Source organism: Perissodus microlepis, chromosome 2 (genome assembly GCF_051167445.1).
Source record: "Perissodus microlepis isolate ML-2025 ecotype Zambia chromosome 2, ASM5116744v1, whole genome shotgun sequence".
Lineage (NCBI taxonomy): Eukaryota > Metazoa > Chordata > Actinopteri > Cichliformes > Cichlidae > Perissodus > Perissodus microlepis.
The window spans coordinates 2,769,751-2,786,788 of NC_140462.1; the positions used below are offsets into that span (position 1 = coordinate 2,769,751).

A 17,038-nucleotide genomic window follows, 5' to 3' on the forward strand; every position below is an offset into this window, starting at 1 on the left:
AAGAATGAGTTGAGTAAAGTTTGACTTATCTGACTGTGTTTTTTTCACTTAATGTGCCTTATAATCCGGTGCGACTTATGGTCCAAAAAATCCGGCATACGTGGCATCGCATTGTTGTGTTTTGTGTATGTCTTGGATTCTCGTTTAAACCTTTAGTTTTTTATGTGTTTTTGTATTTTGGCTCGTGTTTGTATTTTATTGCTGTTCTAGTTTTGTTGAAGTTTTTGAGTTATTGTAGTGACATGTTGCAGTTTTTTGTGATATTCTTGTTTCAGTGCTGTGTTGAAGATAAGATAATACTTTAGGGTTATAACACAGTAAGGTAAGCTAAGGTTAAAAAAAAAATCATAAGTTGGGAAATTTCAGCGTTACAGCGGGCAACTTAAAAGCATAAAGTATAACAAAACTAAATAAGAAAAAAAAATAAAGTAATAGGACAAAAAATCTAATATAAGAACACAAATATCTTCTATTTAAATGACAATATTGTAATAATATGTGATAAAAACTAAAACTGAAAATATTTCATAGTCAGTTAAGTAAAGACAGAATTGAAAGTATCGTACTGAAGGTTGTAAATCTGTGTTCCCTGTGTCTGTTTATGTGTTTGTGCCCTCTGTGTATACTTGTCTTTTGTTTTGTAATTTTTCTGTGCTTTGTCATTTACATTATATGCTGCGTCCAATTTCAAACGGGAAGTAGGAAATTCCGAGTTCCGAATCAGAATTTCCCCTGCAAACATCGCAATTTGTCATGGCAGCAGCCACCATGAGTAGTACTAAAATGACTAATTAAATGATATTAAATGATATCACCTTATAACCCAAGCACAACTGCTGTTAATGTAGCTCTATCCTTATAGTTGACAATGTGTGATTAGCAGTTTGAACTGTGTAATTGCAAAGCAGTGACAATGATTCGTGAGGTGTATTTCAGGGTGAAATACAGTGAAACCATTAGCAGAATATACAGAAGTATCCCATATGGAAACGATATATATAAATCTTATAAAGTTTGCATCTGTCTTGTGTGAAACTTGTATGAAAAGCATACAATAGTGAAAACAGATATAAGATCCCTTGAAAAATTATATAAATGAAACTTGCATGTTTTGGATACTTACTAAAGCAATATATGAAAGTAATGAGAAAGTGGCCACTTTCATGAGTAAATCATATAAGCCTTATATTATTCACTATATGAAGCAAGCTAAAGCCTATGCAAGTCTTTTATAAGTTTTTCCTATTTGTTTTCCATATGGGAAGCCAGGTACTGTCACACTAAACACACCACTGATCTTGAACAGCAAAGTAAAACTGTGGTTAAATCAATTCTTCCTAAACTATCAGATTTTCTTTCTTTTAACCAGCTGTCTTTTTCTTTGTTTTCTTTCAGTTTTTTTGTTTTGGGTTTTTTTTGCTGGCAATTCTTTTTGAGTCATTACACAAATTCAACCTGTGCTACCATTACTGCATTACACTCTGAGTATACTATTTTTATAATAACACCAAAGAAAGGGGTCATTAATGCTGACAGTTATCAGTCACTGTGCTTTTCCTCTCGTCTCTGCAAAGTGTTTTAGTGTTTTCCAGCTCGTTTTCTGAACTTTGAAACCCTCGACGTTACTCTCTTGGTTCTCTTTCACAAATCTAATGAGCTTCATTTCCACATCGCAGTTTGCAACTTTTGCCTGCCAATCAGCTCTAATCAACCATCTGTACGTTACCTGAAGCTCACTAAAGAACACAAACTGTCATTTGGACATAAATTGAGCATTTGCAAGTTAGAGAAGCAGATATTTCCCTAAGGACTGATTGAAGACAAAATTGCATATTAAAATATTTAGAAAAACAAATTTTCAGTGTTTAAAGTTAATTAAACATTGAGTATCCTCAGCAACCTTGCTTTTATATGAACATAACCAACATACAAACATTTGGCAGCCAGTTGAGTCGAGTCATGTGGCAGATGAGTTATGCTCATTGGCATAGACTCACTCGTATTGAGTGCCGCATGCTGACAATTTGTCTGCATTTAAAAATTTGATTTTTCTGCCTCCCATCAGGTAACCAGTGCAAAGGCCTTGCAATCGAAAGCTGTCACAACTATTTGCAATCAGTTGCAGAATGCAAAAAATTTCAGTGCAATTTCACGTAGTTGCAAGGCGTCCATCCTGTGTGTGGCCTAGACCAGGGCTGTCCAACTCCAGGCCAGATATCACCCTGGGTCAAATAATTAGTTTGTTACCGGGCCCCTGGAGAATTTCAAGACATGTTGATGCTTCAGGTTTGTTGCACTGTGAGTGAAATCTTGTGTCTACTTTGTAATCTACAATAAATCAAGACCTCGTGTGCTTCCCTTCTGATGGTAATGACGTTGTTTCATTAGCTAAATAATCCAGCTGTTGGCTTTTTATCGCATGATACAAATGTAGCACATCTGCTTCGTATTTTCTAGAAGTCTGTAAGATTTCTTTTAGTAAAAAGTGGCCTTTGGACTTTTGTTGGGGGAAAAACAGATCTTCATCCTCCCACTCTGGTTTCCTCTTGACTCACTGTTGAATTAACATGTCGATGTAGATGAACAGCTCATGTCTAGAAAACATACAAATAAACGGATACTTCGTTGGTGAGCTCAACCAGCCTGTCGGCCCAGAGTCCCTTTTGTTGTTTTAACAGTCAGTGATTTAAGGCAGAGTATGATGTCATCCTTCTCATCACGGTTATACTAAATTGCTCCTCTTTTCGTGTTAGTGCTATTAGTAATGGTGTGTAACAGAGGTTATGTTGATGTAATATGTTAGAGCTCTGCAGTGAATTTGCCTCAGAGTTTCTGAGCTTTTCAGTCTTTCTGCCTTCATCTTTCTGCTTTAATGAGCCCGTCTGCTGGACTGATCTGAGCCCAGATCCGACCCAGACAGATTTTCTTTTCAATTACCGTTTGTGAGGCAATAATTTGGCAGTGGACTTTTTTTTTTCTTGTGTCTTTTTTAGCAAACAAAGTTGTGTTTTTCCAAAAGCGACAATAATAATTTGTTTGGAATGAGCAGTGAAAAAACCTCTTAGTAGGGCTGGCTTATCTGAAAAAGCAAAGACTTCTAGCTTCAGAAATATTTGTGTGTGGTTTGACACGAATACTTTATTTAGGTTTTTAGGAGCGTTCTGAAATGCCAGACCTGTCTGCAGTGATATCCCAGGCATCTGCTGCAATGTTGCTTTAGTGCTCAGTGCAGATGACTCCTGTTAACAAAGGACGACTTTATTGACAAGGACGCATGTTAACATAGATTAGCAGCGCGCAGCCACTGAACTGGTTAATCAGAGTGTGCGTATGTCTAAGCTCAAACAGCCTCTTTCTTTATCCTCAAACCTCGAAGCAGTCCAGTGAATCGTGGAGCTAAAATGGCCCCGTGGTTCACACGATGCAGGCCAAACCACGGCTATTTAATGGCTGTTTCTGAATTTTAAAACTGAAATAACTCATTTTTCAAAACATCTTTTCTCTACCCTCTGCACAAGTTAGTCGCTCATAACGAGGAGGGTGGACGACTACAGTGCATCACATTGTTTTAGACAAACGGTGCACAAATGGTTTGCCTCTGACTTTATTAAGACTCATTGAAAATTACATCTGCAATGAGAGAATTTTAAATGAATGCTCCGAAAATTATGAATGTTTTGAAAGCGATTGAACCACAGTGGGTGGAATAACCATAACCAGACACTGAAGGCATTTGTATACAATCATAAAAGCCCTTCTTGGAAGTTAAAAAGTCTGTTTATGGTGTCTACTCTAATTTTTTTTTTCAAAAATATGTACTTACAAAAAGAACAAATAGTTTAAAAATGTTGATTTCAAACATAAGTAGCAAGCTTGTTAGCCAAATACGCTAATTACTGATTTTTCCATCCAAGACCAAAAAGAACATAATTAACCAGCTTGATTACATACATACCAAAGCTGCATACCAGTTCACACGCTAGAAAGTAAGGCTGTACTCAGAGTCCTTCTGTGTTGTTTCCTCTGCTGCAGCAAGACTCAAACATGTTGCTTTTGATAAAGGTCTAAATTTGATCTTGCCTAGCGTTTCAGCCAAAACCTTTTCTGTCTCTGGGGTCTCATTTTGCTCTTTTGCAGCCTAGTGCATATGTACAATAATGTTTTGGCCCACAGGTTGGCCTCTAGACTTTATGAATGCCAAGAGTCATAAATTCTATGCACTGGGGCGAGTTTCCAAATATTAAAACTCAGTGGTAGCTAGACATGTGCTGTCAACAGCTCTTTAAAAATCTATAGCAAAAGTGCTGTTTGGACAACACCCAAATGATCACCTGGAAATCTGACAACAGCTCTTTAATTCATGCGTTTCCTGATTTTAGGTTTTATCACCTGAACCACCCACATACCAAATCCCCTTTAGAGTCACACTGTTAATGGAAAGTTAGGATGGATTTTAAATGCCTCGTATTAGTTACATTAAAATGAAGAAGGTATAAAAACAAAGCACTCACTGTGAACAGGGCCACATAACTGCCTACAACAAAATAAACACGTTCTTATAAACTCGTTTTCTAAAAGTAGAACTGTGGAAGTGTGTCACACCATCTGCCTTCTCATCCACCATCCACTCAGCGATACCCCACTCTCTGCCTTAGAGTCAAGATGTTTGTATTCAGTGGACTCAAACATTCACTAAATTAGGAATTTACCAATTTGAGGAAACCTCATAAAACAGGAGATGTTAAGGTTTTATTTTCACTGTGAGACTGACACTTATCTGAGCACTCAAAGCACTTTACACAACTTGCCTCATTCACACAAGAGCAACACGGGGTCAGCATCTTGCCCAATGATATTTGGCATGGAGACTGGAGAAGACTGGGATCAAACCACCAACCTTCCAGTTAGTAGGTGACCTGAGCCACCATGTGAGCGACAGGCAGTCTTAAGAGGTCAAACACATTGCAATTTAAGAAAACACCAGCAAATAGAAACACACACACAAAAATGTTACAAGTGTTACTCACAGTAATGACAGGAAACAGCTGCAGAAGTGACACGATAACAGCTGAACAGCTAACAAACATGCACCTACTGTGTTATTTAAATCATGTGATTAAAACATACACTACCCTGCACCATGTTAGTCCTTCGCATGTTTAGTTTTCTGTCACTTCCACAGCTGCTCCATCCTGTTATTGTCTCCCCAAAAACACTCCTGTGTTGTTTTTGTGTCCTTTGCAATGTTTTTCTATATTCTGGTGTTTTGTTACTGTAGTTTTATATATCAGGACATATTTTTTTTAAAAACCAAAAAAACTTCCTTGACCGTCACATGAACACCAGTGTGTGACATATAGCACCATTATTACTGAGTCGACAAAAGCCAATCAAAAATGAAGCAGCGTGTGAAAAACTGAGTCGACCCTTACTGCTTCTGAGGGAAAGCAGCCGCCAGCTGCTGCTGATCAAATAAGCTGAAAACATCAATCCATCAGAGCACTCTTACACTTTGTCAACCAAGAATAATCATCTTCTAACAATTTACAGAGCGCTGAAGAAGCTGCAGTGAAAACGATACTGGATAATGATAACGAAGAATTTTCACTACAGTACAAACATTATGTACATTACTGAAGGTTGTGGGGAGACATCATGGCAACGTATAACCCTGCAAGAGTAATATTGCATTAACCAGTGAGGATAAATTATTTATTTTCAAAATGTTAGCTAAATTGGCTAACTAACAATAAAATCAAAACAATTAAAAAAAACCCAACAGCATCTATTGCAGCTAGAAATGAGAATGCATTGTTTGTTTACATCTTTGTGAAATCAGTGAGCTATTGTTTCAGAAGTCCTTCTCGTTGAGTCTGAATGGTAAATCGGCCACAGGTGTCATTGTAGCATGTGCCGTGCGAGTCCGCGGCGATTCGTAATTGCGCTGCGGATGGATCCGCTTTATTTGTTTTTGGTGCTTAAACCTCTGTACCCCCGCTGTGTCCCGTGCAATGAAATGTCGCTATAAATAGTGCTGAAGTCAATCTCTCTGTCTTCCTTTGTTTTCTCCAGGTCAGCCTACCAAACGACTCCAGCTGTGTTGAAGAGATTCTGCGGGTACGTTGCTTGGGTACACACACAAACACACACACGCATGCACAGTAATTGCACTGATTATCAGCTGTTTTCTGTTTGCTCACAAGGAGCTTGGTCCCTCTCCAGAGTCTGATTTTGCAAAGGAAGGACAGGGAAAAGAAAGGGGACTATAAGGCAGGGAGGGAGAAGACAAAGCAATCTGTTGGCTTAGGTCAATGATTACACAAGTCCTTTTTTTTGGATGACATCATACAGACATCTTTTCCACAGACCTATCATCTCCTTTACCCATTCTTTCTTCCCCCTTTCTAGCTGCATGATCACACAGCAATACATTTTCCCACAGTTTCTCTCTGCTGTCTCTTCCTGGGAGTGATGTCAAAACAAAAATGTTTCCCTCGCTAATCTTCCCTCACTGCCAGTCAGAAGATTAGGACGAGGACCGTCTTTGACTTCTTTATGTCAAGTTACCGCTTTCACTTCTCGCCGTCTCTCCTCTCTTGCACTTGGTGCGCCCTCTCTTTCTTCCTCAGTGTCTGTCTTCCTCCCTCTTCATTCCTCTCTGTCATTCAGCCCCCTCCCTCTCCTTCCCCTCCACAAATCAATAGGCTGGTCAACAGGCTGTGTGACAGATAGGCTGCTGTGAGCTGCATGAAATGCCTTTGTCGATAATATTGGTGCTCTATTGAATTCAGTCTGTGGTTTTTAGCTGTGTCAAGTGGAAAGATCAAGGAGTTCAAAATGTGAGGTGAGGTGAATCGGAGCACGGGGCCTGCACTTCATTTTTCTCTCTCTGTAATGACACGGCTACAAGATGTTTGTCACAGGAACATTGTTGTCATGGATGTTTGCACAATTCAAGGTAACGGTGTGCATCAGAGATATTGTACAGTAAAGTCAATCCTTCTGAGGAGTATTAACTTTTTACAGTGTTTGAACCACTGGAGCACCAAGCTCTATGATATCCATGCTAATGTTTTAGCTTATGGTAAGTTCACTATAAACAAGAAGCATTATCTAAAGATACATCATTAATGAGCCAAAAGGGGACTGTAGGAAAACCGGCTATTCCTGCCATTAAAATGTTTAAATGATTTGTATAATGATTGCATTTGTCCCTAACCATCGGGAACCCTCACCTTAACTTTTATCAGTGGAAAAAAGTGCTAATGTGTTTATATTATGCTAACATAGCTGTGTAGCTAGCCACCACGTAGCACATCATTATATACCAGCTAGCCAAACTTCAGTAACCCTACAAACGTCACTGCGGTTTAGTTTTCTGTCTTAATTTATGTTGGAAGTGATAGCAGAGCTGTACGTCTTCATTTTTTCGGAAATTCCTCAGTCAGAACATCATGTTTAGGGAGAAACTAGCGAGCTAACTTCAAACTTGGTTAAATTTGATAAATTCTGTTTTCATGGATATCTGGATGTTGAACTTAATTGTTACACCTGGTAGAGCAGCCACACTGATCATTTTATTACAGATGAAAGAATTTGGACAGTTTGTAACTCTCAGTGTTGCGCCAGTGTTCGTTTGACTTTGGGACCTGAAGCGGAGTTTGGACCCGGAAACGGCTAATGACGTCAGACTTAAAGACCGGATATTTGAGCTATCTGATTTTAACATTAACCTAAACCTAGCCAATTAGAAAAGTAAACTAATATCAAGAAGCCATGATTATGACGATATATGTGTATGTAGATAATTACATTTTTACATTTAATGGCTGCATTTTCCCTCTTTGTTCCTACCATATCTACATTGCTACATGTGTACTGTGAGTCAGAAGCTAGCTAGCTTTAACTTGGAATGATGCAAGCCAAGAAAATTAGCTAGCTTGTTGTAATTTACAGTTGGCATATTTTTGGACAAGAAACAAAGTTAACCAATTAGAGAAAACTTGGGAAAAATCAATTGAGATGTGTATATATAATATGTTCTTAAAAAGAAGGGCAGAGTAGCTCATCGACAGCAAAAGGCCTGAAAGACCACAGAAAACAACAAAAGGGATATTATCAAGGAGGTACATGCATAAAGTCTACAATCGAGAGACGCCTTCATGAATGGAAATTTAAAAGATTTATACCAAGGTGCAAACCTCTGGTTACACCGATGAATAAAAAGGTCAGATTAGAAAATGTTTGCCAGAAAACATCTAAAAGAGGCTCTTTGGAAAGATGAATTTAAGAATAACTTGAAAGATTAACAGAAAGATGGGAAGAGAAAAAAAGGCAAAAGAGAGAAACAGCTGGTGATGTGAAGCACACCACATTATCCGTCTAACACGGAGCACGCAGCGTGCCCTGTTCTGCTTCTTTATTAAAAAACAGAGAAGGAGCGAAAGGAGAGAGCGAGGTCGGTCGTGTTTTCAGTGCACGGTGGTGGATAAATGTACATTTTGCATGCCTGTGTCGGGGCGTAATAGATGTAGATAATGGAGAATATGACAAATTGATAATAACTGGGAAACCATTTGCGTTTAACTATGACAGACTGAGTAACTCACGCGCAGTGGCTGCAGTATCACATTTACAGACACATGCAAACACAAATTCAGGAGAAAACAGCTGTCCTGTCTGTGAAAGCACAGGAACTCTTCAAGGATGGACTCAATGATGTTAATGATGTCAGAGAGCGGTTACCTAGCAACACACCATATGTCGTCAGGCCAAGTGCGTTACGATTATAAAGAGGGAAAACACAGCCACACACTCATGCTCAAGTATCGTCATTAATGTGTAGCTCAGTTATACACACAACCTTACCCACACACATACGTCCTCCCAGACTCATGTGTCATCTGATGAATAGCATTCATCTACCAAGGGGGGGTGAAGAGATGGATGATGGGAAAATTCAGGCCCTTTGACATCGTGACCTGCTGCACGGCAGCTGTGTGAGTGGAAATGAGCATGTAAAAAAATAGATTTAATGACTTTACCAACCATTTTAAACACATGTCACAGAAAAAGAAGTTATTGGTCATTAAAACACATTTACCAAGAATTCAGTTTTCAGGTGATGCTGGTTACAAAGGACGTCAAAGAGGGAATCAAAGCTTTAAGAAAATCTATCTGGTAATTTTCCATATTCAGCCTTCTATGTGCCTCCTTTCCAATGTTTGTGAGAAATAAAAACAGCCAGTACCTAACAGATTATAAAGCTCCAACACACCCACCCACTCATGCACATATGTTTATCTTGTTAACTAATTGATGCTTCTACATACTGAGATTGGAATTCAGCTGAGAAAACGGTGTGATTAGAATAATTGAAAGGGGATGCTGCTGCTTCTGCTGCTGCCTTGTGCAGCTCTGTTGAAATGCAGCCGACTGGAGTCAGCTTTTATTTTGGTAAATCACCAACTCTGCATTTGCACCAATCCCTGGTGGGTCACTAACTCCCTAAGCGCCTTCCAGTTTATACTAAAACTTATACTGAACCCACCCTGATTGGGTGCTGGTGCAGCACAACCTTGACTGAATGCTGACTCCACTCCACTGCACGAAAGATGTTGCATAAGCAAACCCCTTTGTTCCAGTGGGCTAAACTTTATCATGATTAGACACCAGGTAAAGGCAACACAAGTGCAAGCGGTGTATCCTTTATTTAGCTGGTTATAATGACAGAAATTCTGCTACTTATGAATATTTGTTTAAAATAATATATTTAAAAATGTGTTTGTGTGTTCAGGAGATGACCCATTCCTGGCCTCCTCCACTAACAGCCATACACACTCCTGGGAAAGCTGATCAGACCAAATTTCCCATCCCAAACAAGGTTAGTATGCTTTTTCTTTCTACTACACCCAAAACCTTTCATCACTAAAATCAAAGTGGCTCACATTAATCCGTAATAGTGTACATCCTCTCCGAATGACACGCCTGCTGATGCATGCTTCCTTCAAAGTTGTTATCATGTTCTTGGGCCTTGATCATTTTCACTTTACTGCGTGAGTCAGCGAGCGGTGGAAGAAGATGCGATACAGTCGTGAAAAACCTTTACTTATACTGTGACACTTATTGGAGGGGCGCAGTAACACTAACTGCAGTCTGTCACTGAAAATCTTCAGTCTGCTCATTAGCTCTGATTCACAAATTTACTGCAGCAGTGATGCTGTGATAGAATCACATTACTGTTGGCTCATTCTGCACAGTGGCACAAATGACAGCCAATGAAATTACTGTGTTAAATACTGCCTGTTTGATTCACATAGGTAGGAAAATTTAAACAGGCACCATCAGTAGATTTCACTACTTGTATATTTTATTTATACAGCGCCAAATCACAATAACAGTCAAACTCAAGGTGCTTTGTATTGTAAGGTAGACCCTACAATAATACATACAGAGAAAAACCCAACAATCATATGACCCCCTATGAGCAAGCACTTTGGCGACAGTGGGAAGGAAAAACTCCCTTTTAACAGGAAGAAACCTCCAGCAGAACCAAGCTCAGGGAGGGGCGGGGCCATCTGCTGCGACCAGTTGGGGTGAGAGAAGGAAGACAGGATAAAGACATGCTGTGGAAGAGAGACAGAGGTTAATAACAGATATGATTCAGTGCAGAGAGGTCTGTTAACACATAGTGAGTGAAGGAAAAACCCCCAATGCATCATGGGAATCCCCCAGCAGCCTACACCTGTTGCAGCATAACTAAGGGAGGATTCAGGGTCACCTGGTCCAGCCCTAACTATATGCTTTATCAAAAAGGAAAGTTTGAAGCCTAATCTTAAAAGTAGAGATATTTATTTATTTGTTTATTTATTTATTTATATTTAAAATCATCTATCAAGTTGTCATATCAGCCATAATAAAAAAAAAAAAGGTTTCCACATGTTAAACAACACCTTTGGTTGTTGTTGGTATAAAAGTTTCTCATTTTTTTCGGCTTTTTGTCAGATTTTTACCAATAAATCATTAAGTTGATGCACAAGTTGTGGATGAAAGGCAAATTTTAATGGATTGCTAACGTGACCCCGCTCTACACCCCTACAAAGTTTTATCATAATTAATTCAAAAGTTTTGGAGCTATCATGTTTACAGACAGACTGAAACGCAAAGTCTACCAAAATCATGACCTCGTTGGCAGCAGTAATAAAAAAACTATTGTCAAGTAACGTCAGCAAATCAGGCAGATTTCAAAGTTTCCACCTAATCAGTGGAATTAAACTTACTGACAGTTCACTCAGCAGCAAAAGACTTTCTTATTAACGTAGCTATTACCATCTATTCTTACTGTCCCTTAACATGTTTAATCGCTCAGTCAGGAAAAGGACAAAACAGTCTGAGAAGACTTCTTTCCACCGCTGACACGGCGTGGTCTTCCTTACTTTGTGAAGCAGAGGACCGCAGGTGAACACCGCTAATAAGCACCAACAGCGTCCTCTGTGTTTGACTCACCAGTTCAATTATCTCTCAGAGCTCAAGACAGCCAGCCTGTAATCAACAGAACAAATTCATCCGTCGAATAAAAAAAGAAAAAAGTTGAGGATCTGCAGATCACTTAGGCTTTAGAAATAAATAAATAAGATAAAAACTACTTCAAGTTGAACGCTTTTCCACTTTATCGTTTAATCGTTCATCAAAAACAAGAAAACTGAGTGTGTATTTAACAGGAACAGTGATAACAGCCACAGCTGAAGAGTCAAGGAAACAAAGATCACCTACAGAAATGTCATCAGCAAAATAACTCCGTATCCTCACCTGCACTGTTTGTCTGTCATGTTTGAAAAGTGACGTTCAGGCACAATAAAAGCAGACTGAAGAGTTCAGAAGATCGATGTTCAAAGTTTCACCTGCCGCTACAAAAAAGAGAAGATTTACGACGCCTTGTAATATAAATATCTAGAAGATTTGTCACATTAAAAGAAGCAGCAATGCTGTATTGAACATTTATCTCTGAGGTGACGATAACAATTCTCCCTGAAACAGCAGGCTGATTTTTTTTGCCTCATGCTTTTATGAATTACTCTTAATATGCAAAGCGCCTCGTTGGTGTTGGTGTGAGGTGAAGTAGGAATGTAAACACAGAGGCAGTAAGTCTGACCGAGTACTTAATGAATTAGGAAGGACTGTTGTGGCGCCTTCAGCCTCCAGCCTCACACTGATCCTGCGTCACAGTGAGTTTTAAGAATGAGGAGGAGCGTCGACGCGGGGAGATGAGAGGCTCTGAATTCTGTGTAATGGCATCCTTGTGCTGCTGTGAAATCAATAATGACATCTGTTGGTTTATTCATTCAACTCATCTCCCTCTGGCTTTCTCTTTCCTTCTCTCCCGCTCTCTAGGAGTCACAGCATGTGACCTCGGGCTACAACACCCAGAGTAAGTTTTCCCAGCGTAAACACTCACGTATGAGCTCTGCCATAATTAATGCTGCCGAGGCCATTAAAGGCAACGCCACCCAGGAGGAACGTGAGAAAGGCAGCTGACGTTGAAATGAAATCATTGCCACGGGAGGAGGGTAGTCGGAAAAACCTTTGCTTTTATCTTCCTGGGTTCATCTGAACAAGTAATCAGACAAACGTGATGAGTGGAAATCGGGGGCTTGTGTTTGAACTGACAGCATCACATTAGAGTAGATTAATGAGGGTAAAAGGTTCTGTCACAGTGTATATGAATTCATGCATAACATTTAAAAAGTAGCTCTTTCTTGAAAATGCGTGCACACGGCAGCAGTTGTATGATCTCCTGCGTTTTCTGTCATATAAATACTGTTAGAGGATTGATGTTAACCTCAACCGAAGTTTAGATAGTGAGGTCAACATATGCACAAACAATCATGTTGCTTTAAAAGCTCTTCAGACTCACTTTAAATGCTGAGTTTGAGGTTTCTTCCCCCTATTATTGGCTCTGTGTGATGTCAGGAAGCAGGGATGGCCTTATATGGTCATAGCACAGCTCTAGCTAACAAAACTGAAGCCCCACCCACCTGCTGCTTTGTCATTCATTTCTCAAATGAATGACTGAGCCAGTCAGAAGAAAGATGTTTTAAGTTAAGGTCATTCTTTTAGCCAGTGAGCTCAGTGACACAAACATGTTGACAACCCCCCCTGGCAACCACAGGTATTCTGTAAGTGATTGGCAAGTGGTTGCTGGCTGTCACTCGCTTAAATCAGGCACTGTGAGAAGACTGTGCTGCTCCCAGATCCTCCACAGCAACTGTCAGCAACCTTCAACATCCACTCACAACCGTCTGGGGAATACGGAGGTCCCCTAGCGAGAGGTGGTTGTCAGTTGGCTGCTAACCAACCTGTGGGACCTGGGCAATCGGGGCTGTTGTATAACATAAATATGGCTTATTTTAAACTGTGAATCATGCAAAGCTCCTCTAGTATGATTTAGGAAGAAAAATACAGAGCTGGAAATAAGGATAACAGGCCCCTATAAAGATGTTTATACAATTAGATATCTAAAAACCTGTGTTGGTGTTGGAGGTTGCACAAAGTAATGGATTAAATTGTTGATAAGTCAGCCAGCTGGGCCGGAGTAATTTACATATCTAGATCTGGGGCGATTGTGGCTCAAGAGTTGGGAGTTCGTCCTGTAATTGGAAGGTTGCTGGTTCGAGCCCCGGCTTGGACAGTCTCGGTCATTGTGTCCTTAGGCAAGACACTTCACCTACCGCCTACTGGTGGTGGTCAGAGGGCCCGGTGGCGCCAGTGTCCGGCAGCCTCGCCTCTGTCAGTGCGCCCCAGGCTGTGGCTATAATGTAGCTGCCATCACCAGTGTGTGAATGTGTGTGTGAATGGGTGGATGACTGGATGTGTAAAGCACTTTGGAGTCCTTAGGGACTAGTAAAGCGCTATACAAATACAGGCCATTTACCTTTTTTACATTCCAGGCTGATTTGAGATAATGAGACAATAATTAAAACAAGGTGTTAATGCTAACAATCAGATGTGATTATGTAGATAATGCGTCCAAATGCAGATTGCATATCAGAACCAGGTGTAAAAAGGTTTGATTCCTAAGACCTTATGGATATACCGCATATTTACAGATAACACGTCTGGTTAATGGTGATGGTGTTAGAGGTTGAAAAACACCTTAAATACAGTCTATTTCACCGGTGGCCTCTGGGCTCCTGTGTTTGTGTGTGGAGACACCTCTGAAACCACAAAATAGGTCATTATGAATCAGTCAGAATAAAGCAACACGCCATACCACTGTCAAAAAGCTCCATAGTTGAGTCCAGCTGGTCATCCATTGCATCCGTTTTTAACATACTATCAAGCAGAGAGGAAAAACTGTTTTGCCACAGGTTGATAAAGTCATACAAAAAGCGATTACTTCAGGTTATTGCTGGAAAAGGTGGAAAAGGTGGTTCTACAAGCTACTGAATCATGGGATGCATTTAGTTATTCACAGTCCTGTGGAAACTTTCCTTTTTCACAGGACTCTATGCAAACTTCACCCAGTACTGCATGTAGTACCTTACAGTATTTCCGACTCCCAGGGTTGATCAGATCATGAAAAGCTTTTCTGAGGTTGTTGCTCTTTGTTAAATCCATCTTGTAGTGTTTTGAGTTATTTGTGCCGTATATAAAGCTCAAGCATTTCCCCACTGGCAGGTTTTTCCTCTCTGTGTAAGAAAAGAAGAAATACGACTGACTGGAATATGAAATACAGCAAAAAGGATTCTGTTCACAGACTCCTCTGTATATCCACTTGGAAAATAAATAATCTCCTCGTTTTTGTCAGAGTGTTTCAGTTTGACTTTTATTGCAAAAGGACATTTACTTACTGTTTTTACCCCACAATCCTGTTACCAAAGCAAACAGATACACACTGGAACAGAGTGTCGTATTTTCCAATGTGACAGTACTGCTGGTCTACAGTGATGTGAGTTTGGCTTCCTGTCAAACACTAATCAACACACACAGACACAAGTCTTGACACATGCAAAACTGTGATACAGTGATTGAATGTCCTCTGTTGTGTTGCAGAGCGATGTACTGTATCAGCTAACAAGCCTGCTGCTAAACCACCAACTGCACCGCAGAAGTCGTGAGTATATCTCTCTCTTTTTCTCTGACACACACACACAGAAACTGAGAATTTCTGACCTGCTGCTTCTGCTGCGTTTGCCTCAAGGTAAAATTAAACTTGACTCTTGGATGAAATTCACTGGTGGTAGGAGGAGAAAAAAAAGATTGTGTGGATCAGAGCGGGAAAGTGCAGCACATTAATTTAACGTGAGCCAGGAGCATATTACAACATCTCTGGCTGCAACCCACTCCACACATCACTCACAGAGCTGTACGGCAGGATGAGAGTGGAAAGGCGCAAATCTCGACTCATAACGCCGCGTTATGACCCCGGTTTGCACTGCACGTTTGCGCGCGACGAGCTTAACGAGTCAAAAACGCAAGAGCAAGTGAGAAAGGAAGGATAAAACTGAGTGTCATTACGCTAGCTAGCCAGCTTAGCTCCTGCAGTGGTAACTTAACCCAACTTACCCTGATCTGGATTTGAGGCGGTTCATATTTTAACAATGTCAGTAAGATCAAACTGCTGCGTCTCTCAGCTCATCTCAAGCCAAGCGCTAACCTCTGGGCATGAAACATCAAGCTAACGTAAAGTGTAAAAAACGTCAGTTTCTCCAGACACCCCTTTAGGCTCTCCAGAGGCGAATCAATCCCCAACTTCACAGATGAAACTGACATGTTTACAGCCTGGTACAAAAAAATCAGTTTTTAACCTTGAAAGTGAATTTCCTCATTTTATGACAACTACATACGGGGTGACTTTTTCCCCTTTTATGACTGACGCTTTGAAAGGCTTGAAAGGTGTCCCAGATGGCAAAAACTGCAGTTCCACTAGGTGCTGCTTGAGGTTGGCTCCAGATAAGTCCCCACAGACTCCCATGTTAAAAATGTCCAACATATTTACAGCTGGGTACAAAGACGGTTTTGACTTCTATGGAGAGTTTTTCCCCTGTCATACCAGCTGTGATTATATGATTTTTTTAATAACTCATCCACTTGCTAGCACCTGCTCATCTGTTGCTTTGAGTCATTAAGCTGGACCTCTGTGCTGTGTTACTGGCTATTCCATGTCTGTAATTGTGTCAAGAAATTGGTGGAGAAGCTTGTTGCAAATAGCAGCAGTTTCCCTAACTCTAACTGAAAAGTGACACACAAGAAATTCTGAAAACTGTGGAACCAGATAGGAGTCAGAAGTCATGTGACTTGTATACCAGCTACCACCTTACCTGCCTCTCCATCCTCTCCATTGTTCTTTCAATCATGGAAAACGACACTAACTGGCTACCTGGTAACCTAAAATGTGAGAAGAAGGGGTGGTCAGTAAATGAGTCAGCAATACATCTGCTAAATATACTTAGACTTTATCCTGAAAGTTGTTTCTTAACTAATTAAACAAGTTAAAATTAAACTCCGTCTATATATGTATCCATCTCTTCTCTTTTGCTTATTCATATCAGGGTTTCATAATTCTTTAAAATAGCTTGCATGTAATGTTTATCAGCAGCCACAAACTGTTTAATTACACAGAAGTTTCTTTTTAAATCAGTCTTTATTATATACAGTATAATGCTGTAACAATGTAGCAAGCTGCTTTTTGCAGAACAAAGAACAAAGCTGTGGAATGTTTGTAGTTTTTCAACACTTTTTACTGCAGTACACTTTAAATAAAGTTGTCTAACACTTAAAAATAATCACAGACACAGTTGAACGCCAGCTATGCTAACTTTAGCCATTTTGCCAAATACATTTTGAGCTAAGCTAGCTAGCTAATTAGTTAGCGAGAGCTAATGAAAGCTTGTCATTTCAGCTTTACAAAGCCAGAGACATTAGAAAGGATAAACAAACCACTTGAAGAATCCCAAATAGGAGGAGGAACTCTGTAGTGCCAAAGATGATAATACTATGACCCATATTTTTTCTGTCCTATTCCCTAAAAGTCTAATCT

General features: G+C 40.0%; 1 protein-coding gene across 2 annotated transcripts in view; it reads left to right on the top strand.

The window, feature by feature from the left end:
• Positions 1-17,038, top strand: part of aff2 (AF4/FMR2 family, member 2) — a 189,934-nt gene that overhangs the window by 96,860 nt on the left and 76,036 nt on the right. For both annotated transcript variants that reach the window (XM_084940141.1, XM_084940148.1), the window contains exons 5-8: positions 6,073-6,117; positions 9,797-9,883; positions 12,391-12,427; positions 15,052-15,112. In XM_084940141.1, coding sequence (XP_084796267.1) covers positions 6,073-6,117; positions 9,797-9,883; positions 12,391-12,427; positions 15,052-15,112 — 230 coding nt within the window. The remainder of the gene's footprint in view (positions 1-6,072; positions 6,118-9,796; positions 9,884-12,390; positions 12,428-15,051; positions 15,113-17,038) is intronic.